General features: G+C 43.5%; 1 protein-coding gene across 1 annotated transcript in view; it reads right to left on the reverse strand.

Moving 5' to 3' along the window:
• MYO3A (myosin IIIA) overlaps positions 1-24,539 on the reverse strand; it is a 216,805-nt gene that overhangs the window by 137,516 nt on the left and 54,750 nt on the right. The window contains exons 5-8 of the mRNA XM_062211468.1: positions 15,849-15,925; positions 6,514-6,659; positions 2,645-2,710; positions 926-1,081 (exon numbers count right to left, since the gene is read on the reverse strand). Coding sequence (XP_062067452.1) covers positions 926-1,081; positions 2,645-2,710; positions 6,514-6,659; positions 15,849-15,925 — 445 coding nt within the window. The remainder of the gene's footprint in view (positions 1-925; positions 1,082-2,644; positions 2,711-6,513; positions 6,660-15,848; positions 15,926-24,539) is intronic.

The following is a 24,539-nucleotide window of genomic DNA, read 5'->3' on the forward strand; positions in this document are numbered from 1 at the left end:
CTATTTTCTATTCACTTCTCCCAATTCCTAACAGTGATATACTCTTGATAGGAAGCTAATAGGATTCTTAAGAGTGAATTTAAATTACAAAACACTAGTTTTTGATTTAGCAATACTATCTATATGAATCTATCTTAAGGAAACTATAAAGATTTGTGTACAACTCTGCTCATTACAGTGCTATATGTTAAGCGTAAAAACAACTGGGAACAATCTAAATGTCTAATAATAGAAGATTATTTAAATGCAGCATTGACTGGTCAGGCAGGGGAATACTGTGTAGCCATTACCAAATCTGTGGCAGAAGGATAATTACTGACATGGATATTCACTAACCAATGAAAGAAAAAAGGCTCCAGAACACATATAAATATTATTTTGATTTCTTTCTTAAAATATATGTCCAAACCACAAAGATATAAGTTATAGATTAAAATGTTCTATCTGTTAAATTTTGTTTGTGTACTTGTCTTTATCTTCTACAATTTCCTACAATAAACATATATACTATCAAAATCCAAATTGTAAGTATAAAGAGATTAAAGCTAATTTAAAAACACATTTTCTTCAGGGGAAATGACACAAGTCATACTGCCAAAATCCCAAATCTGACATCTGTACTTTTACAGGCCAGCAAAATATATAAGAAAACATACACCAGTGCTCATCGTCTATTGAAGAATAATACTTTCACCGTTCTGATGGAGTTGCTGAAGATATGCTGCCAAGAGTTCTACCAATTTCAGAAAGCCACACGCATGGGACACTCCGCATGCAAGTGTTCCATCACCTCTCACTCCCAACCAGGCCACTTCCATGTGTTATTTTTATTTACTTTTTGACTGACACAACTATGGTATTGTAAAGCTCTTTAGGGTCTTCAGAAGACCTTTGGACTTTTGAGGTCAAGATAGTATCTGATTACCTGGCCTTTTCTGTGCCTCCCACACGGTGATGAGTGTCAATGAATTCCATGAGCTGTTTTTGTAGCACGACATCTTGGCCTTCGATTTGAGTAATGAATTTATGCTGCAAGAGATCTGATACTGTTGGACGCTTTTCATAGTCTTTAGTCAAGCACCTGCACTGGCAAAAATGAACACATGATTATTAAATAACTTAGAGTTTTTCAACTATTATTCACCCTCCTGAAACACTAACACGGGAGAGTGACGCTCCTCACAAGTGGTCAGCCCAGGCACACCTCAGAAATTACCCAACCGCAATCCATGAGGAAACACCTGCTTGTGAAGGTGCACACATCCGTGAGGGATGATACGGCCACAACGCTGACTACACATCACCTCCCAGTCTCCCAGTGGCTATTATTAGTGCACAAGGGTAACTACACATGGTCTCCACCGTCAGCTGGAAGTCAGCAGGCAGACAAGTGACAAGGAAGTCCTTCCAGTGTCTATGCTTATTTAAAATCATTCAAACTTTTTCCTTCCCTTCAGGAATCCTTTCAAAGGCTTCTCAGTTGATCTATTTCTGTCTGAGAAAACTGCTAAGTCATGTGACAAGACCAAGTCCACCGAGGATGCTTAAACTCAAGTCAGGTGTTTTTTAAGGATGGATTAATGCAAAATGCACTTCTTTACAGGTTTAACCCAGAAAATATTCACAAGAAAGGATAAGGCCAGAGACTGCACCTGAATCAACATTTCAGGAGGAGGATTTGAACAGATTTGATATTTTTCTTTCTTTTTTTTTTTAAGATTTATTTATTTGAAAGTCAGAGAGACAGAGACAGAGGGGAAGACAAAGAGAGAGATCTTCCATCCACTGGTGGATGTGGAAGGGGCCACATCTGTTAGAATCTCCAGCATCTTCCAACAAGAGTCTGCGAGAACACAAGGAGGCTTGATGGTTGTTCACGCCTACACTTCCACCTGACAACATCTCTAAGCACGTGCTCAGAGCTGTATTCCATTTAAGACACAGCTAGCAACGTTTCTCAAATCGCCTGGGAGAGTCGCGTTTCCTTTGTGGAGTTTGGCAAGTTACCTCCTACTGACCCCTCTCCGACTGACCAACCAGGGGTCGGGCATCCATCACTGCATCTATTTAAGGTGAAGGCAGAATAAAAACCATGAAGGCCTGAAGACAGATGTTCTAGAAACAGCAGATTCCCGGTTGCTATTCAGTCACGCGGAGGCAAGCTCTTGGCCAAATAGTCATCCCATTTAAACGTTCATTGAATTTCAAAGGCGTAGGCATGTTACAGATATGATTATCTGATTCACCAATTGCAGTGAAAATGTTCTCATTATGATGAGTATTCACAATGCAAAGAAATGGAAAATTAAGCAACCGACCAAACAGATTATGGCTGAGCGAGTGGAGATGGTGATGGCACACTGACAAAAGGCAGGTGGCTGGGGAGCGGGTCCTGGGGTGACAGGCAAGCATAGATACAGAGCTATGGGTACGTCAATACACGGGACCCTGACACCATGCTCTGAACAAGGACAAATTCACTGGATATTTGGGAGACCCAAGGGATGCTTCTTTCAAGGAATGTAATGAACACCTCTGGGGTTGCTGAACAGAGAGGAAATGGGAAGGGTCCGAGATGTGCAGTGGCATTGCTGTAAAAACCGTATTTCAAAGTCACAGTGGGTGGCTTGTCCACCTTACTCACTTGCTGATGAAGTCATTGAATTCTGCAGACCACAGCTCAGGCTGCCTCAGTTTTGGGGGTGGATTCCTAGGAAAAAGAAGAGCCAAGGTTGGATTGTGTACACTAGGAGACTGAGCTCCAAAAATGTAGGCACTACTGCAGTCGAAGGTTCTGCCAGTTATAATCAAGAATCAACATCATTTCCCAATTCAAAAATGAGTAATTAGTGATTAATCATTTTTTATAAAAAAAAAGTGGTAGGTTCTTGTGTCTCTGAAAACACTTCATATATGATCCAATGTTTCCAATGGTTCCTTCTTTTTTAAAGATTTATTTATTTGGCTGGCGCCGTGGCTCAATAGGCTAATCCTCTGCCTTGCGGTGCCGGCACACCGGGTTCTAGTCCCGGTCAGGGCACCGGATTCTGTCCTGGTTGCCCCTCTTCCAGGCCAGCTCTCTGCTACAGCCTGGGAAGGCAGTGGAGGATGGCCCAAGTCCTTGGGTCCTGCACCTGCAAGGGAGACCAGGAGAAGCACCTGGCTACTGGCTTCGGATCAGCGCGGTGCGCTGGCCACAGCAGCCATTGGAGGGTGAACCAACGGCAAAAAGGAAGACCTTTCTCTCTGTCTCTCTCTCTCTCACACTATCCACTCTGCCTGTCCAAAAAAAAAAAAAAAAAGATTTATTTATTTGAGAGGGAGAGGTACAGAGAGAGGAAGATATATCTATACATCTATATCTATCTATCTATCTGAGAGAGCATGAGAGCACGCTCTACCATCCACTGGTTCACTCCTCAAATGGCTACAATGGCTGGAGTTGGGTCAGTCTAAAGCCAAGACCTTAGAACTCCATCTAGGTCTTCCATGTGTGTAGCAGGGCCCCAAGTGCGTGGGCCATCCTCTGCTGCTTTCTGGCCACAGGAAGCTGGACTACAGGTAGAGTAGCTGGAGTTGCAAGCATTAGCTTAACTTGCTGATCAACATCGCAGGTCCCTTCTATGGTTCATTTTTTCCCCTCTCTTAAAGAAGCTTGCTTTAGTTTGCAAGCTCTAAGGGAAGACATCAACACTGAGCAGAATGGAAACAACGAGTACTGGGGAGAATCCTGCAGAGAGTGCCTGGGGAATGCTGTGGGTGCCGAGAGAGGTGATCTGCAAGGACAGCTGTTGAGAGCAGGGGGGAGATGGCTTCAGGGGTTGGGATGCTTAGGTCACTGCACCCATGGCAGGAAGCAAGGGCTATAAAGTGCTACAAAGTAAGGAACCAGAACACATAATTTGCTACAAAGCTCTGAATACCACTTAAAAGATTTTGCTATTAATTCGCTTCATTTTAAGCTGAGCAAATCTTTTCCTTTCTGGCACGCTGATGGATGCAAAGGAGCCTCACTTGAAAGGAGGCTGACGTCACTCTGATCACGCCGCACTGATCAGCCGTGATGGCGGGATCGGCTGACGTGCAGCTTCGTGTTCGTTCTAACAGCTCTTTGCTTTCATTAGCAGGATGGAGATCCTTTAGCTTCAGTTCTGCACTACTCCTTAAATAGCGTATCATGAAATCAATGTGCAGTCCACACAGGCTTGTGACACAGAGCTGCAGCTACTCCAGTGCCCTGCATCGTGGTGGAGCTCGCCCACAACTCCAAGGACCATCTGAAGACTGCTGAGCTGCACATTGAAAGAAGCAATGCTTTTCTCCAACAGCCTTATCTCTTGGCCTCCTGAAAATTTCCTTTTGTGAGATTTATTGGCCTATTTTGATGACAACAATAAAGTTTTGATGATTTCAGAATGGTTATAACTGGGTAGCTCTTCAGATTTCCCTTTTCTGTATATTTGTACAGTTAGTATCCTCAGTATTCCATTGTGGAGAAATACTGGTACAGAAAAGAAAAAAAAAAATGGGGCTGGCATTGTGGCATAGTGGGTTAAGCTGCTGCCTTTGGCCTGCGATGCTGGCATCTCATATGAGTGCCTGTTGGAGTCCTGGCTGCACCACTTCCAATCCAGCTCCCTGCTAATGCACCTGGGAAAGCAGTGGAGGATAGCCAAAATGCTCGGGCCTGTAACCCATATGGAAGAGGAGTTCTGGGCTCCTGGCTTCAACCTGGCCTAGTCCTGACTATTGTGGCCATTTGGGGACTGAACTAGCAGATGGAAGATCTCTCTCTCTTTCTCTCTGTCTCTGTCTCTCTCTCTCTCTCTCGCACCCACTCTAGCTCTGGCTCTGGCTCTCTGTCTTTCTATAACTCTTTCAAATAAATAATTCTATTTTTTTTTAAAAAGAAATCATAAGAAGTAACCACATGATGCAGTTTCATAACGACCTTGCCCACTGCATGTTACCCAGGGGTGATGTCTTGATGGAGTCGTCCTTCCTGTATGTGCTGTCATCACCAAAAACAATAATCCAGAGTCAGTATAGTGGTCTGAACCCCAATTAACATGGCTCAGAAAGCACAGTGCTTCATCATTCATACTGAATGACAATAGTTGTTAGGGAAAACAGACTTTTTTTTCCCTGTTTCCTCACATTATTTTATTTGATTTGATTTTTGACAGGCAGAGTGGATAGTGAAAGAGAGACAGAGAGAAAGGTCTTCCTTTTTGCCGTTGGTTCACCCTCCAATGGCCGCTGTGGCCAGCGCACCGCGCTGATCCGAAGGCAGGAGCCAGGTGCTTCTCCTGGTCTCCCATGGGGTGCAGGGCCCAAGCACTTGGGCCATCCTCCACTGCCTTCCCGGGCCATAGCAGAGAGCTGGCCTGGAAGAGGGGCAACCGGGATAGAATCCGGCGCCCCAACCGGGACTAGAACCCAGTGTGCCGGCGCCGCAAGGCGGAGGATTAGCCTGTTAAGCCACAGCGCCGGCCTCCTCACATTATTTTTTAAAGATTTATTTGAAAAGCAGAAAGATGGAGATGGGAGAAAGGGAGGGAGGCAGAGAGAGAGAGAGAGAGAGAGAGAGAGAGAGAGAGAGAGTGTTTCATAGGAGTCAGGGCCACAACATTTATGCAAAGGAGAGTGTGGTGACAAACTGGACCATCTGATCATCTACCCTGGCACCACGCCCTGGGTCCCTTTCATCCCAGCTCCGCATGTGCTATCAGTTAGAATTCAGGTATCAGACAGAACCCTAAAACAGGTCTTTGAAAATAACACACCTGTAATAAAGACTGGCAATCTGTTCAGAACATTAGTTTTCTGAAATACCTACGAGCTATCCACAAATACAAAACAGAGCTTAATAGGATAAGCAGAGGAAAACTTGTTGGTGCACACGAGAAGTCTACATGGAGAGTGAAGTTTGTCACAGCTCCAAAGAGGGTTTTCTTCTAAGTGTATTATTTTAATTTATCCAAAAAACTCCTATGTGAGTATTAAAATTATTACTACTTTACTGATATATTTTATCTATAATTTTCTTATTTTAATATTTCTTATATAATTATATAAATACTATATACATTATGCAAATACAATTATTATAATATTTCTTACTTATGTTTATGAACATAGAGAAGTCTTAGCAAGTAGTAAAAAAAAGCCAACAAACAAAAACCCCACTAAATTAGTAGGCAAAGTGAGTCACTGGCGTTGACTATGTACCAGGGTGTTTTTCTCAGTCTCTGGCAAGTAGCTAAGGAATGGGAAAAGCTGTTATATTCTGAGGTCCAATCCCAGTCAAGACAGGGAGACACACTCATAATCCAGCCAGAGTTCTCTAACTTAGGGAAATGCTACTGCTCAATACATACAGGGTCTCAGAAGAAGCGGAATGAAACTCCGTGGCATGCAACTGCTGGAATGAATACGAACGTTTTCATGGTGGGCATGGCGACCACGCTGTGCCTGAGGAAGAGAATCAGGCAGAACCGTGGGTGGTCTGACCTTGGGATTTTGAAGAGCGCTCTCATGGGATGCAGGTCGGCTAGTGGAGGATCCCCATCGCCCAGCTCAATGGCAGTGATACCCAGGGACCACGTGTCACATCGAGCATCGTACGTGGTGTCCAGCTGCTGTTCACATGCAATCACCTATGGGAAACAATGAGATGGTGACTTAAGCAAGCAGTGCACGATAAGAGGAAAGCTTAAGGTTTAATCCAATGAAGTTTGCCAGTTACAAGTCAAAATGAATGTACCACGAGAATAAGAAATCAATATTAGCAGTATTTTTATTCTTTTTTTTTTTTCTTTTTGACAGGCAGAGTGGACAGTAGAGGGAGACAGAGAGAAAGGTCTTTCTTTTGCCGTTGGTTCACCCTCCAATGGCTGCCGCGGTAGGCGCGCTGCGGCCAGCGCACCGCACTGTTCCGATGGCAGGAGCCAGGTGCTTCTCCTGGTCTCCCATGGGGTGCAGGGCCCAAGCACTTGGGCCATCCTCCACTGCACTCCCAGGCACAACAGAGAGCTGGCCTGGAGGAGGGGCAACCGGGACAGGATCGGTGCCCCGACCAGGACTAGAACCCGGTGTGCTGGTGCCGCAAGGCGGAGGGTTAGCCTACTGAGCTGCGGTGCCGGCTCACAGCATTTTTATTCTGAGAACAGAGATTACCTTAGAAGGTTTCCAAGGATATAGGAAAGTATAAGAAGCTCATGGAAAGGAATTTTTTTTTTTTGGACAGGCAGAGTGGACAGTGAGAGAGAGAGAGACAGAGAAAAAAGTCTTCCTTTTGCTGTTGGTTCACCTTCCAATGGCCACCGCGGCCGGCGCGCTGTGGCTGGCGCATCGCACTGATCCAAAGCCAGGAGCCAGGTGCTTCTCCTGGTCTCCCATGCAGGTGCAGGGCCCAAGCACTTGGGCCATCCTCCACTGCACTCCTGGGCCACAGCAGAGAGCTAGCCTGGAAGAGGAGCAACCGGGACAGAATCCAGCGCCCCAGCTGGGACTAGAACCTGGTGTGCCAGCGCCGCAAGGTGGAGGATTAGCCTATTGAGCCGCGGCGCCCGCCTGAAAGGAATAATTTTGAAACTCCAAAATGAAAAGAGGAAAGAAACAATGATCCAAATAGAAAGGGATGAGTCAAATAAATGCACAACTAATCAAAGCATCAGTCACCTTTCAATGAGGGAATGGAGTCACCTGGGCAAAGACAAAGAATAAATCTTTAGGGAATTAAAAGTAAAGGAAATAGGGCAGGCACTTGGCATAGCAGTTACATTGTTAGAGATGGCCTGCATCCCATCCTGGAGTGACCGAGTTCGAATCCCTGCTCTACTCCCCATTCCGACTTCCTGTTGATGTGCACCCTGGAAGGTGGCAGACGAAGGCTTGGGTACTTGGGTCCCTGCGGCCCACATGGGGACCCACATCAAGTTCTCAACTCCTGCCGGCGCCGCGGCTCACTAGGCTAATCCTCTGCCTTGCGGCGCCGGCACATCGGGTTCTAGTCCCGGTCGGGGCACTGATCCTGTCCCGGTTGCCCCTCTTCCAGGCCAGCTCTCTGCTGTGGCCAGGGAGTGCAGTGGAGGATGGCCCAAGTGCTTGGGCCCTACACCCCATGGGAGACCAGGAGAAGCACCTGGCTTCTGCCTTCGGATCAGCGCGGTGCGCCGGCCGCGGTGCGCTGGCCGCGGTGCGCCGGCCGCAGCGCGCCTACCGCGGCGGCCATTGGAGGGTGAACCAAAGGCAAAAGAAAGACCTTTCTCTCTGTCTCTCTCTCACTGTCCACTCTGCCTGTCAAAAAAATAAAAATAAAAATAAATTAAAAAAAAAAAAAGTTCTCAACTCCTAACTGTGGCCTGGCCCAATCTTGGCTGTTGCAGGCAGTCAGAGAGCAAACCAGTGAATGGAGGGAAGATCTCTCTCTCTCTCCTATTAAAAAACAAACAAACAAACAAAACTAAAGGAAAATAAGCTGAGGGCAGCCAGGTGAGATGGTCTTGGTTGTCGCTGGCAGCCAGAAGACAGGGATATCTAAGTGAGGAATGTGACAAGTTTGGAGGAATACAAAAAGGTTCACGTCATTCATAAAAGAAAAGCAAACTGAACAAAAACAAACCTTCATGATTTATCAATCGTTTAGTTGGGATGGCACTAAATTGTAAAATTGCAACCGGGTTTAAAAACATGTCACATTCCACGGTTTGAATATGGTATAGCTTCCAACTCCAGCAGGTGTTTAGTCCCAAGTCATTAAGTTCATGATACTGGGAGGGAGGAAACTTGACCCCATTATGGTGTCTGGGAGGTGGGACAAGTGGGGGACGTTAGATCATGGTAGGCTGTGCTTTCAGGAAGTAGTTCTCTCTCTCTCTCTCTTAAGATTTATTTTATTTATTTGAAAGACAGAATTGCAGAGAGAGGTCTTCATCCGCTGGTTCACTCCCCAGGAGCTGAGCCGATCTGAAGCCAGGAGCCAGGAGCTTCTTCCAGGTCTCCCATGTGGGTGCAGGGGTTCAAGCCCTTGGGCCATCTTTTACTGCTTTCCCAGGCCAAGCAGAGAGCTGGATCGGAAGAGAAGCATCCGGGACTAGAACTGGTGCCTATAGTTCTCATGAAAAGGTTGGTTATAAGAGCTGAGTCTACTCAGCTTCTCTGCTTCCTGGCTTACCATGTGATCCCCCCCCGCATGTGAGCAGCCATCTTCCACCCTCATAAGATGCCACACAAATAGGGCTGCCTAATCTTGTACTTGGAACCTCCCAAACTGTGAGCTGGAAGAAGTTACTTCCTTCAGAAACAACTTCAAAGTTGACGAATATGTCACTAATCAAAGGGTGAGATTGAGAGATATGAAAAAAGGAGGAATTGTTTTTGAGATATTGTAAGTATCATATAGGAAAAGTTTATATTAATTACTTTGCTTTTTAAGGATAAATGTGTGAATACAAATACAGATGGATTGTGAATTGTGAACATTCAGGATCACAAGAATAAAACTGAACTTTGTTTTAAAAACTAATTTTTTGCATTTAAAAACTTTTACATTTTGTGAATGCCAACTCATAAGAAAAATAAAAATGATTTTGGGATGATGGCATGTTAAGTTGGCCTAAGGGCTTGGGCCATCTTCTGCTGCTTTCCCAGGCCATAGCAGAGAGCTGGATGGGAAGTGGAGCAGCCTGGTCTCGAACGGGTGCCCATATGGGATGCTGGTGCTTCAGGCCAGCCTGCTGCACCACAGCGCCAGCCCCTGAAATTAAATCTTTATTTATAGTTAATTCTAAGAGAAATGACAGGAAACAGTTTAAATATAAACATATCAGTGAGATTAAAAAACCTTAAAAGAAGGCAACAGTAACACAACACGTATAACAATGACTATGCTAAAGAGGAAGTAAGAAGCCAGAGAACTAAAGGCAAATGTATGCTGCTGGTAACATTCTGGTTCTGGTTGGTTCTGGTTGCCTGGTTCACAGGTAATAAAGAAGCCTGGGGGGTGGAGGGAGGGCAGTGCTGTGGCGCAGTTGATTAACGCCCTGGCCTGAAGCTCCGGCATCCCATATGGGTGACGGTTCGAGACCCAGCTACTCCACTTCCAATCCAGCTCTCTGCTACTGCCTGGGAAAGCAGTGGAAGATGGCCCAAGTCCTTGGGCCCCTGCACCCTCATGGGAGACCCAGAAGAAGCTCCTGGCTCCTGGCTTAGGATTGGCACAGTTCTGGCCGTTGTGTACAACTGGAGAGTGAACCAGTGGATGGACAGCCTCTCTCTCTCTCTCTCTCTCTCTCTCTGCCTCTCCTCTGTGTAACTCTGACTTTCAGATAAATAAATAAATCTTAAAAAAAAAGAAGGCCAGGAATCAATGACTTTCTCAGCATTTGAAGGCCAATAATAGAATAAATTATACTATAAAAAGTTTGTGGGAAAACTGCGGAAAAGCATTCAACCTAGTAGTTAAGATGCTAGGGATCTGACGAGTCCCACATCAGAGGGTTCTGGCTCCAGCTCCTGACTCCAGCTTTCTGCCAGTGCAGACCCTGGGAGGTAGAGGCACTTGGGTGTCTACCACCCACGTGGAAGACCTGGATTGACTTTCAGTCTTCCAGCTTCAACTCAGCCCACTCCCAGCTGCTGTGGGTACTTGGGGAATGAATCAGCAGACGGGAGCGCTCTCCATTTGTCCCTTTCTCTCCATCTCTGTACCTCTCAATAAAAATGAAAAGGTAAAAAAATGTTTATTTTGGGGCAAGGAGTTTTGAAATAAATTCCTAATTTTTCATAAAACACATTTTCCATGAACTTTCTTAATGATTTGAATATCCCCTGTTGATATGATTTCAAAATTTTTGCACTAAAATAAACTTATCTTTGAATCCTATTTTCCATCAGTTTTTAGAAGTACCCTTGTATGTGTATAGAGAGAACAATGATGAGAGAAGAAGGGAGGGAGAATGGGAGAAGGGAGGGAGGGAGAAAGGGAGAAAGGAGGGAGGGAGGGAGGGAGGGAGGGAAAGGGAGAGAGAGAGAGAAGAAAGAGGGAGAATATAGTTTCCAGTTCAGAGTCCGGATGGCGAGGACATCGTCTTATGCAGTGTTTTTCAACCTTTCCAAGGGTTCTTTTTTTTTTTTTTTTTTTGACAGGCAGAGTGGACAGTGAGAGAGAGAGACAGAGAGAAAGGTCTTCCTTTTTGCCGTTGGTTCACCCTCCAATGGCCGCCGCGGTAGCGCGCTGCGGCCGGCGCACCGCGCTGTTCCGATGGTTCTTAATACCACCTGACTGTGAACTGCTGCAACCAGAAAGCACAGCCCGAGGAACCAGTACGGGAGTGCCAGGTTTTACATTAAACACTCAGGTGGCAAATGTTCATGGCAGTATTATTTATAGCTGCCCAAAGTGGAAACCACTGGAGTGCCTACTGACTGATGATGGGGCAAACATGATGTGCCTGTATTTATAATAGAATATTATTCGTCCATAAGAAGGAGGGCTGATAAACACTACAACACGATGAACGTTGAAAATATTACATTAGGTGAAAGAAGCGACATATACAGCTTATACATTGTAAGACTATATGAATGTCCATAGAGACGGGAAACAGATCAATTGTTGCCTGGGGTAGGGGAGTTCCCAGATGGGGAGTGATAGTCAACAAGTACTGTGGTTCTTGTAAGTGGAACAAAAGTGACCTAAGTATAGCTTGTGGTGATGGCTGTGCAGCCCTCTGAACAGACACACAAAACCCTAATACTGGCACTAACCCGTTAAATGAGTGCATTGCATGTCATGTGAACTACATCCCCATAAGGACATTAAAAATTTTTAAATCCATTCAGAAGAATTTTCAGCCAATTGTACATCTTCATCTGCCTGAGCATAATACTAATGTGTTTTGCTCCACCAACGTTTTTTCCAGTAAAATTGCTGTTTCAGGATAATGCATTATTTTATAGCTTCCCATTTGTGGTTCAGAAACATCTCCCCATAGGCTTGGTGAATTTATGTCCCAGTTCACCTGGAGCATTCTTGATTTATGTTTGCTGTCCTAGAGTCATTATAAACACTGTCCGCTTTCAGGCGTCCTGACTTTCGGAATACATGATTTCCCATGTCCCCTTCATCTTGGCACACATGTACTCCAGTGTGGGAAGGATGGCTTTACGTAACAGGAAAATAGCACCTGTGATGCAGAATCTAACATTTTTTAAAAGATTTATTTTATTTGAAAATTACAGTTACAGAGAGGTAGAGACAGAGAGAGAGAGAAGTCTTCCATCTGCTGGCTCACTCCCCAGATGGACGCAATGGCCAGAGCTGCACCGATCTAAAGCCAGGAGCCAGGAGCTTCCTCCAGGTCTCCCACATGGGTGCAGGGGCCCAAGTACTTGGGCCATCCTCCACTGCTATCCCAGGCCACAGCAGAGAGCTGTATCAGAAGAGGAGCAGCTGGGACTAGAACCGGCGCCCATGTGGGATGCCAGTGCTTCAGGCCAGGGCGTTAACCCGCTGCACCACTGTACCGCCCCAGTAGAATCTAACTTAAAAATGCCAAATCAAGGGGCTGGCGCTGTGGCGTAGTGGGTTAACGCCCTGGCCTGAAGCACTGGCATCCCATATGGGTGCTGGTTCGAGACCCAGCTGCTCCACTTCCAGTCCGACTCTCTGCTATGGCCTGGGAAAGCAATGGAGGATGGTCCAAGTCCTTGGGCCCCTGCACTCGTATGGGAGACCCGGAAGAAGCTCCTGGCTCCTGGCTTCGGATCAGCACAGCGCCAGACATTGCGGCCATCTGGGGAATGAACCATCGGATGGAAGACCTCTCTCCTGCCTCTCCCCTCTCTCTGTGTAACTCTGACTTTCAAGTAAATACATAAATCTTTTTTTTAAAAAATGCCAAATCAAGAACTGCACTTTTTAATTGATAACATAATTTAATTGATAATTGATAGCAAGCTTACCTATGAAACTGCAAGAATATTGAAATGCTCCTTTATCAGTAGGGTGACTATATTTGTATTTGTTTAGCTTATTGCTCTCCGATTCCCTGAAATCTGTCATTTATAACACAGAAGTGGTAGATATGGGGTATCTTGATTAACCAGAAAGCCAATTAGACAAAACATGTTCTTCAAGATTACAAATTATTTATTGTAGAGAGATGAATATAATTCGTAGGCATAAAATTTTGAACAAATGTTTCCATGCCAGCTTGAAAAAATGTAACAGAATCTTTCTTGTTTTCTATAATATCAATCGGCACACTAAGCAGGAAAGAACTTCTGAAACCCCATTTGTGAGAAAAATGACTGTTTAGTAATTAATATTAAGGAAGATTTTTACTGAATGATAAAGATATAATAAAGGCTTCACTACCATAAATTAACATAGCAAAACATAAAGCTAGAGGATTATTTATATAATTATATTATATCACTTATTAGTATATTAGTTGACATAAGCAGATAAAATGCAATGTTTGATATACTAATTTCCTATTTTAATAAATTTGTATGTTTTAAAATCACTAGAAGTGTATCCACAAAGTCTATAGAAATTCTCATTTGAGATTCTCTTATTTGATTTTGTTTTTCCTTATAAGTCAGCATTTATATTTTTAAAAAGATTTATCTATGTATGTATGTTTAAATAAAAAAGACACAGTGGGGGCTAGTGCTGTGGGCTAGCAGGTAAAGCCACTGCCTGCAGTGCCGGCATCCCATATGGGCGCTGGTTTGAATTCCGGCTGTTCCACTTCCAATCCAGCTCTCTGCTATGGCCTGGGAAAGAAGTGAAAGATGGCCCAAGTCCTTGGGCCCTGCACCCATGTAGGAGACCCAGAGGAGGGTCCTGGCTCCTGGCTTTGGACCAGCCCAGCTCCAGCCATTGCAGCCAATTGAGGAGTGAACCACCAGATGGAAAACCTCTCTCTCTCTCTCTCTCTCTCTCTCTCTGCCTCTCCTTCTCTGTGTAACTCTGACTTTCAAATAAATAAATGAATCTTTAAAAAAAAAATCAAAAAGACACAGTGATGGGGGCAGGGGGGAGAGAAAGAGAATCTTCCATTTCTGGTTCACTTCCTAGGTGGCCACAATGGCTGGGGCTGGGCCAGGTCAAAGTCAGGAGTCCAAAGTTACATCTGTGTGTCAGGGATTCAAGCACTGGGCTGTCTTTTACTGCTTTCCCAGGCACATTATCAGGGAGCTGGATTGGAAGCAGAGCAGTGGGGACTGGAACCGGTGCTCTGATATGGGGTGCCAGCGTTGCAGGTGGCAGTTCAGCTCACTAGGCCATAATGCTGGTCCCCATTTCTTATTTTTATTATAATGTGCACTCCTTTTAAAAAAAGTTTTTTAATCCATAGCAAGTTTCATAAAATATCCTCAGTCTGTATTTTATATTGTTTACATTTTTTGACTTTTTCCAAGTAATAATTAGTATTCAAACAGAAACAGAATACCATGATTTAATCCTCCAACAAATTTAATTATAAGATTTTGGGATATTAATATGGTATCTGAGTCGCTTTCCCTCTCTTCACTCCTCCCTAGAAAATGGTAGATAAATAGCAGAGCTTCTCAGTGGGTATAGATAGCACTTTCAAAAATAAGTACTCTTTATTGATAAATGTAATTTAAAGGACTGCTCATTCATAGTGACTGTGGGGAGCTGTGACCCTTAAAAAATTTTCCCTCCAGTATTGTGACAATTTATTTACAACTTCCCGAAGGTAACAGAGAAAAGAATACACTAACACCCAGCACAGTCCCCAGGCCCAGTGACTCAATACAGGAACTCCTGAAACAGCTCCTGGGCCTGGGCCTGATCTAATAGAGGCTAGGGGCTTCCGTCATATTTCTGTGATAATTTGATCATCCAATGTCAATTCACTGCTATGGACAGACACTAGACAACCAACAGAATCCTTGTGAAAAACAACAGCTCTAGGTAATTTCTCTTTACCACATCGGATTCACTCATTCATTCAACTTTTCATTGATTCAAATATTCATCCACAGCCCGTTTAGTGCGGACCTTACCCTAACCAGGCCTCTCTCACACATGTAAAAATCTCACATTAAAATTACACAGCTTGGGGCTGGCATTGTGGTATAGTGGGTAAAGCCACCACCAGCAACACCAGCATCCCCAAAAGATTCTGGTTCATGTCCCAGCTGCTCCATTTCCGATCCAGCTCCCTGCTCATCCCCTGGAAAAAGTAGCAGAAGATGGCCCAAGTGTTTGGACCCCGGGCCACTTTACATGGGAGAACCAAATGAAACTCCTGGCTCCTGCCTTTGGTCTAGTTAGGTTTTGGCTATTGTGACCCTCTGTCTGTCTCTGTCTCTCCCTCTCTCTCTCTGTAACTCTGCCTCTCAAATAAAAAAATAAATCCTGGGGCTGGCGCCGTGGCTCACTTGGTTAATCCTCCACCTGCGGCACCGGCATCCCATATGGGCGCCGGGTTCTAGTCCTGGCTGCTCCTCTTCCAGGCCAGCTCTCTGCTGTGGCCCAAGAAGGCAGTGGAGGATGGCTCAGGTACTTGGGCGCCTGTACCCGTATGGAAGACCAGGAAGAAGCACCTGGCTCCTGGCTTCGGATCGGCGTAGCTCCGGCTGTAGCGGCCATTTAGGGGGTGAACCTATGGAAGGAAGACATTTCTCTCTGTCTCTCACTGTCTGTATCTCTACCTGTCAAATAAAAAAAAAATCCTTTTAAAAAATTATACAACTGGCAGTTTCTTGTGGTACATTCCAAAACACTTATGGAGAGAGCATCCACATGAAAAAGAAACACAGAATCAAATATTACATCTGTCTTTGTGAAATCATTATCTGACCTCAGGGGCCATCCAAAACGGCGTTCCCACAGATGTGTTCCGACGGTGCCGGGTGCTGGTGAGTTGTGCGGACACACCTGGAAGAGAGACATGAGACTCTTGCATTTATTGTGCACATGAAGAGACACCAGCTGCTATACATTTTCTTAGAAACGAGTACAATAATTCCACTCCCCCCCAAGCTACCCCTGCACTTGACCTTCACCCAGAAGGATGCTAGATCAGGATTTCTGCATAGCCAAGCCCAGAACTGTCCTCCTAGTTCCTACTTCTCACAGCCAAATCCCACCTAGATCTAAAGCCCTGTTCCCCCACGCTGACTTTTGATCCACTTGTATCGTAACAATCTCTACTCCCTCTGGCGGTCCACAGTTTACACCGTTTTCTACACTGCATGTTGGCATGTCATGATTTGACTCGTGTGTTTCCTCCCCTCCCTCTTCCTCCTCTTGCCTGCTAACAAATTCCAGTGAATTTAAGAAAGGTTTATATGGTATTAGACGTATAGCACCTAATTGTGAGTATGCACAAATTGTCTTCCATCTATCAACTTAGGACGAATCACACCTGATCTGATCACAAGCTTCCAATAAACTATTTAAGCTCACGTCACTAACCAAATCAGTTCTGTCCTCTAGAGAGAGTATAATCCTGAAGGGTTAGGATGCAGCGCTATAGTCAAATATTTCCATTGTGTTATTCCATTAATACGGTCATGGACATAACCACAACGGACTCTCCAGGGACTTCAGAGTCAGGTCTCTCATCTTGAGAGATCTTCATGCACTGGTTACCTCTGAACACATAGTGCCCTTGACCCTTGACCTCTCTGGATTTGATAGCTAGACCCAAATCATGAGCTCTCACTCCGGGACTTCCCTGCTCTGAAAAGGCCCTCTTGCAGGGCTGGCAATGTGGCCCAGCCAGTAAAGCCACCGGCTGTGACACCAGCATCCCACACGGGCACCAGTGCATGTCCCACCTGCTCTGCTTCTGTCCCAGCCACCCCCCTTCATGCCCCTTGTCGAAGAGCGCCAGGGTAATGGATTACAGCATCCGTGGAAGCTCATGTACCATTTAGCATCTACTGGCACCTTAGAGAAAGATTATATACAGTTCCTGTGGGGGCAACTGTATGGTAAACAGAAAGCCTCAGTCCAGAATGCGAAGAAAGAAAAATCAAAAGATTGAAATAAGTGAAGATGCATCTAGATAGAGTAAGAAATCGAGTCATAGATGATTAACATCCCGCTATGACAGAGTGACAGAGCACAGCATTTATCCACTTTCCTGTTTTCGGAGTGCCTCTACAATGCCTAGTAAGCCTCAAGATAATTTTATGAACACAACCAAACAGCTTCATGACTTTCAGAGCTTCAGAGGCAACTTTATGGTCATAATGTCCAATTTGTCCACTTTCAGGTTAGTAAACTTAAGTGGGAGAGAAAAATCACCCTGCTGGAGCCAAATGGCATTTTTACATTAGAATAAATTCTCACATGAGAAGTAGCTAAGAAGAAAGGAAAATGCACGTTCTGGTTTTAAATGATTGACATCAACTATTTTAAAAGGCAATAGGGATCCAAAGTACTAGTTGGGGAGTGAAGATTAGGGCAATCTCTTGTCCCAGAGAGTAATTGGTGGAATAAGTCACCCTGGCACAGAGAGACATCGTCATCTCCAGAGAGAAGATGCTGAAAAGTGGAACATCTCCAGGATGTAAACAGGAGCAGGTGGCCAGAGGGGAAGGGGTGGGGGAGGCTGAATGGAGACACAGCGATGGCACTGATCCATCCCAAGTCACAGCCACAGCAACAGGATAGGAACTTGTGTGAATGACTCCTGGCATTTTGCCTTGCTAGGGACATTTCAGGCTACTGTAGGCCCTTCCAGCGAGGTTTCTTGAACTGCCCGGTGAGCCCTGCTCTCTGTGCCGTAAGTTCTGCTTCCAGGGAGAGAAATGTGCAGGCTTTCCACTTGCACTCAGAAGTCACGCATGATCATAGGAAGATGGGAGAAACACAAACTGTGTGGTTCCTGAGACAACTTCCGGGAACTCGATTTGCTACAACCATATAACAAAATCTTTGACACATCAGTGGAGCAGAGGGAGAAGACTATGACCCTATCGGAATAAGATCAAAGTCAGTGAACTCTAAAGGCTTCCATAGCCCTGGCAACTCATGACTGGAGCCTAGGGAGATTACTGACGCCATGAACAGGAGTGTCAAATTGTTAAGTCAGCAACAGAAGTCACTGTGTACTTACATCCCATGTGGGATCTGTCCTTAATGTGTTGTCTAATGTGCAGTGATGCTATAACTAGTACTGAAACAGTATTTTTACACTTTGTGTTTCTGTGTGGGTACAAACTGATGAGATCTTTACTAATTATATACTGAATCGATCTTCTGTATATAAAGAGAATTGGAAATGAAAAAAAACAACCTGGTGTTAAATTGGAAATGGCATAGAAAATTAATTAAGTTTTAAAAAAATATTATGGAGGATCTCTTTCTTTAATGTGCTGTACACTGTTATTTAGTGCTATGACTAGTACTCCAACAGTATTTTTTCACTTTGTGTTGCTATATGGGGGCAAACTGTTGAAATCTTTACCTAATATATACTAAACTGATCTTCTGTATATAAAGAGAATTGAAAATGAATCTTGATGTGAATGGAAGGGGGTAGGGAGCGGGAGAGGGGAGGGTTGCGGGTGGGAGGGAAGTTATGGGAGGGGGGAAGCCATTGTAACCCATAAGCTGTACTTTGGAAATTTATATTCATTAAATAAAAGTTTAATAAATGAAAAAAAAATACTGAAGGAATGAGAATTGAGGTTGTAAAAATAAATAATTTTGGTAACATAAAGTGCATCTACGTCATCTACTGTTGTCATTTTGTTGATGAGGGTTAAGATAGCATGAGGGCTGAAATGAACCAGCAGGTGGGATAACAGTGGTGCCTGACATTGGCCAAATATTCTTGTAGATGAGTCTGTGGAGCTGTTGTTTCAGTCCTACTAACATGTACCTCTGTGAGTTGTGCGTAGAGTACATGGCCTTCAATAATGTCAGAGGGTCATATCCAATCAGTTGGAGGCTTTCTTAGAACAAAGATGGCTCTCCCCTGGCAGGAAGGAAGTCTGCCACGGACCCTCCATGCTTACACGGAAACTCTTCCTTGTTGTCCAGGCAGAAGATTTTGGAATCGCCAAGCCACAGTTCTTTAAAATAAATGCTCCCCTACACTCATACACATCCTGTTGGTTTTGTTTTTTCTGGAAAATCCTACACAAAATTTTTCCATGGTTTTGTATGATAAGAACTCTTAGGATGATTACTTCAAAACTATAATGAACTAGACTGCTTACGACCTGATCAGACACGTCTGACATAATTATTTAATTAGCACTACAGCTACAGCAACTGCTAGAGGTTTAAAGGGCTGGAATTATTTTGTTTCTTTTCTCCTCCCCCAATCCCACTTACCAGCATTATTCTCTTTTCCATTTGGGGAATCAATGTCTATAGTATTTAAAAGCAACCACATATTCAAGAGAATTTAGAAAGTCACTGTACACCATACACTCTGAGGGAAAGGTGCAGGCTCAAAAGAGGCCAGCATTGTGGCACAGCAGGTAAAGCCGCTGCCCACGATGCTGGCATCCCTTATGGGTGCTGCTTGTGTCCTGGCTGCTCCACTTCCAATCCCCCTCTCTGCTAATGGCCTGGGAAAAGCAGCGGAAGATGGCCCAAGTGCTTGGATCCCTGCCACCTGCAAGGAAGACCTAGATGGAGCCCCTGTCTCTTAGCTTCAGGCTGGCCCAGTCCTGTCCATTGTGGCCATCTGGGAGTGTGAACCAGTAGATAGAAGATGTCTGTCTGTCTGTCTCTCTTTCTTCCTCCCTCCCTTCTTCCCTCCCTCCTTTCTTTCCTCCCTCCCTCTTTCTGTAATTCTGACTTTCAAATGAATAAATAAATAAAAATTTTAATGAGGCCTAAGTAGACCTTAAATTTACACTTCAACAAAAACATCAGTTTCCACAACTATATTTTAGATTCAAATGTCCAGTTTTCAACAACAAATCACAAAACATACAAAGAAACAGGAACATTGGATAGACAGCTCAAAGGAGAAAAATAAACCAACAGAAACCATGCCTGAGAAGAAAGACCAGAGAATGGACTTGCTAGACAAAAAAAGAACTGGAGGATGATATGGAAACGGTTAGGGAATGAAGTATGAACAAAATAGAAACATGAATATAAAGACAGAAAATCTAAAAAGAAACCAAAAAGTAGATTTTGGAGGTGAAAAATACAATAACTGAAATGAAAAAAAAAAAATAGAGGGATTGAAAACAGAGTTGGGCGGACAGAACAAAGAATCAGTAAATTATAAAACAGCACAATTGAAATTATCAAGATAGTACAAATGAAATTCAGTATACAGAAAGGAAAAAAAAGACTGAAGGAAAATCAACAGAGCCTAATGGATCTATGAGACACTATCAAGCACACAGACACAGCATTGGGGAATCCCAGAAGAAGAGAAAAAGAGGGCAGAGAGATTATTCAAAAAAAAATAATAATGGTTAAAGAGTCCCAAATCTGAGGAAAGACAGGAATATGAACACCCAAGAAGCATAATGAACTCTGAGTAAGACGAACTCAAAGATACATACACCAAGACATACGGTAATCAAACTACCCCAGAGTGAAATCTGAAAGCAGCAACATGGAGGTGACACACAGAGGATTCTCAATATTATTGTCAGCAGATTTCTCATCAGAAACTTGGGAAGCCAGACGGCAGTGGGCTGATGTATTCAAAGTGCTGAAAGAAAAAGCTGTCAGTCAAGACACCTATAGCCAATACAAGTGTCCTTCCACAGTGAGGGAGATACTAAGACATTCCAGGTCAATAAAAGCTGACGGAGTTTGCCACCTCTGGAGCTGGCCTGCAAGAAATGACAAAAGGAGTCCTGTAGGTTGAAATGAAAGGACCTGGAAGCTGCATGAAGACATAAAAATCTCATGAAAAGTAAATATACAGACAATTGTACAAGCTAGTATTATTTTAACTATGGCTTATAGCTCCATTTTTGTTACCTATGCAATTTAAGAGATGATACACATTTAAACATCTATTACCTGAAAAAACTAGCATTCTTTTAATTTGGTTTGGAATATCACATTTTATTTCCTACATCATTTAGGATATTAATACATAAAAAGAGTTTATGGTTTTGGATATACATTATGCAAATGTAATTTTGTGACATCAGTAACTGAAAGGACATAGATACAGGGCTGTTTGGAGCAGTTTTTGTACATAATTCAAGTTAAGCTGTTCTAAATTAAAATTATAGTATTACAATTTCAGTCTATTAGATATACTCTCCATTGTAACCATAAAGAAAATAGCTATAGAATGTATGTGAAAGGAAATGAGAAGGGAACTAAGATTTTACTTCAAAAAGAATCAATCAAACACAAAAGACAATAATGTAAGAAATGAGGGGAAAAGCTATAGGGTTTATAGAAAACAAATACCCAAATGTTACAAGTAAGTCTTCCTTATTAATAATTTCTTTAAATGTAAATAAAAAAAGGTTGGCAGTACGCATGTATAAAACACTCAATCCAACCATATGCTACGATCTACAAGATGCTCACTTTAGATTTAGGACACAAACAAGGAAGGGAATGATATGCAATGAAGAGAGCAGAGGTATCTAATATCAGGTAAAACAGGTGTCATTTGTAATTTAATTTTTTCCTTATTTATTTGACAGAGTTAGACAGTGAGAGAGAGACACAGAGAGGTCTTCCTTCCGTTGATTCACCCCTGAAATGGCTGCCACAGCCAGCGCTGCGCTGGTCCCAAGCCAGGAGCCATGTGCCCCCTCCTGGTCTCCCATACGGGTGCAGGGGCCCAAGCACCTGGGCCATCCTCCACTGCACTCCCGGGCCACAGGAGAGAGCTGGCCTGGAAGAGGAGCAGCAGGGAACAGGTGTCATTTCAAAAAAATATATATATAAAAAGAAAGACATTATATATTAATGAAGGATTCAGCCAGAAGATCTAATATTTATAAACAATTATATATATAATAACAGACCAACAAAACATATTAAGAAAAGAAGGAAAAACAGACAATTATTCTGCGGTAATTGGTGGAGAATTTAATAACTCCACTCCCAATCACAGATAGAACAATCAGACAGATGATAAGTAAGGAAAAAGAAGTCTTTAGAAACGTAATAAACCAAGCAGATCTAACAGACACACACAGCACACCAACGGTAACAGAACACACAATTTTCTTTTTTTAAAATTATTTATTTATTTATTTATTTGACCGATAGTGTTACCGACAGTGAGAGAGAGAGAAAGGTCTTTCTTCCGTTGGTTCACACCCCAAATGGCTGCCACGGCCGGCACTGTGCCGATCCAAAGCCAGGAGCCAGGTGCTTCCTCCTGGTCTCCCATGCAGGTGCAGGCACCCAAGCACCTGGGCCATCCTCCACTGCCCTCCTGGGCCACAGCAGAGAGCTGGACTGGAAGAGGAGCAGCCGGGACTAGAACCTGGTGCCCATATGGTATGCCGGTGCCGCAGGCAGAGGATTAACCAAGTGAGCCACGGCGCTGGACCCACACACAATTTTCTAACAGACACACACAGTACACTATTCAACGGTAACAGAATATACCATCTTCTCCATTGCTCATGAAACATTTTTCCAGAAAAGGCCATGTATTAGACCACAAATTAGTCTCAATAGATTTAAGAGGTAGATAATAAGCAAATTATCTTCTCTGGCCACAGATGAAGTTAAAAATCAATTTAAAAGAAGGGAAGTTGGCAAATTCACAAATCTGTGGAGCTTAAAAAACACATTCTTAAATAACCAGTGAATCAAGAAGAAATCACAAGAGGAATTATAAAATATCTTGAGACAAACAAAAACAACAACAACATACCAACTCATAGTACATCCATGAAATGATGCTAAGGGGGAAATTTCTATTTACAAATGCTTACATTAAAAAAGATTGAAAAAACTCTCAGATCAACAATCTAACTTCACAACTTAAGGAACTAGTAAAAGAACAACTAAGCCCAAAATTAGTAGAAGAAAGGAAACAATAAAAATTAAAGAAGATATGGCTGAAATACAGATTAGGAAAAAACAATGGAGAAAATCAATGAAACTAAAATTAGTTCTCTGGGGCCAGCACCGTGACGCAGTAGGTTAATCCTCCGCCTGTTGACACCGGCATCCCATACGGGCGCCGGTTCGAGTCTCGGCTGCCCTCTTCCAATCCAGCTCTCTGCTGTGGCCTGGGAAAACAGTAGAAGACGGCCCAAGTGCTTGGGCCCCTGCACTCACAAGGGAGACCAGGAAGAAGCACCTGACTCCTGGCTTCGGATCGGTGCAGCTCCAGCCGTTGCGGAGTGAACCAACGGAAGGAAGACCTTTCTCTCTGTCTCTCTCTCTTACAGTTTGTAACTCTCTCTCTCTCTCTCTCTCTCAAATAAATAAATAAAGCCTTTAAAAAATAAAATTAGTTCTCCAAAAAAAATATAAAAAAATTAACAAACCTTTCAGTCCACTAAGGAAAAACCAGATGACTCAGGCTATTCGGAGCAGAAGTGAAAGTGAGGACATTACTACTGAAGTTGTACAAATAAAAAGGATGATAAGCGAGTACTAGGAACAACTCTTTTTTTTAACTTTTATTTAGTAAATATAAATTTCCAAAGTACAGTTTATGGATTACAATGGCTTCCCCCCCATAATTTCCCTCCTACTCGAACCCCTCCCATCTCCCACTCCCTCTCCCATTCCATTCACATCAAGATTCATTTTGAATTCTTATATACAGAAGATCGATTTAGTATATATTAAGTAGATTGCATCAGTTTGCACCCACACAGAAACACAAGGTGTAAAAATACTGTTTCAGTACTAGTTATAGCATTACTTCACATTGGACAACACATTAAGGACAGATCCCACATGAGAAGTGACTCCTGTTGTTGACTTAACAATTTGACACTCTTGTTTATGGCGTCAGAAATCTCCCTAGGCTCTAGTCATGAGTTGCCAAGGCTATGGAAGCCTTTTGAGTTCGCCGACTTCAATCTTATTCCGACAGGGTCTAGTCAAAGTGGAAGTTCTCTCCTCCCTTCAGAGAAAGGTACCTCCTTCTTTGATGGCCCCGTTCTTTCCACTGGGATCTCACTCGCAGAGATCTTTCATTTAGGTCTTCTTTTTTTTTTTTTTTTTTTTTTCCCAGAGTGTCTTGGCTTTCTGTGCCTAAAATACTCTCATGGGCTCTACAGCCAGATCCAAATGCCTTAAGGGCTGATTCTGAGGCCAGAGCGCTGTTTAGGACATCTGCCATTCTATGAGTCTGCTGTGTATCCTGCTTCCCATGTTGGATCGTTCTCTCCCTTTTTGATTCTATCAGTTAGTATTAGCAGAAACTAGTCTTGTTTGTGTGATCCCTTTGACTCTTAGACCTATCAGTGTGATCAACTGTGAACTGAAATTGATCACCTGGACTAGTGAGATGGCATTGGTACATGCCACCTTGATGGGATTGTATTGGAATCCCCTGGCATGTTTCTAACTCCACCATTTGGGGCAAGTCCAATTGAGCATGTTCCAAATT

The sequence above is a fragment of the Lepus europaeus genome, chromosome 14, assembly GCF_033115175.1.
Source record: "Lepus europaeus isolate LE1 chromosome 14, mLepTim1.pri, whole genome shotgun sequence".
NCBI lineage: Eukaryota > Metazoa > Chordata > Mammalia > Lagomorpha > Leporidae > Lepus > Lepus europaeus.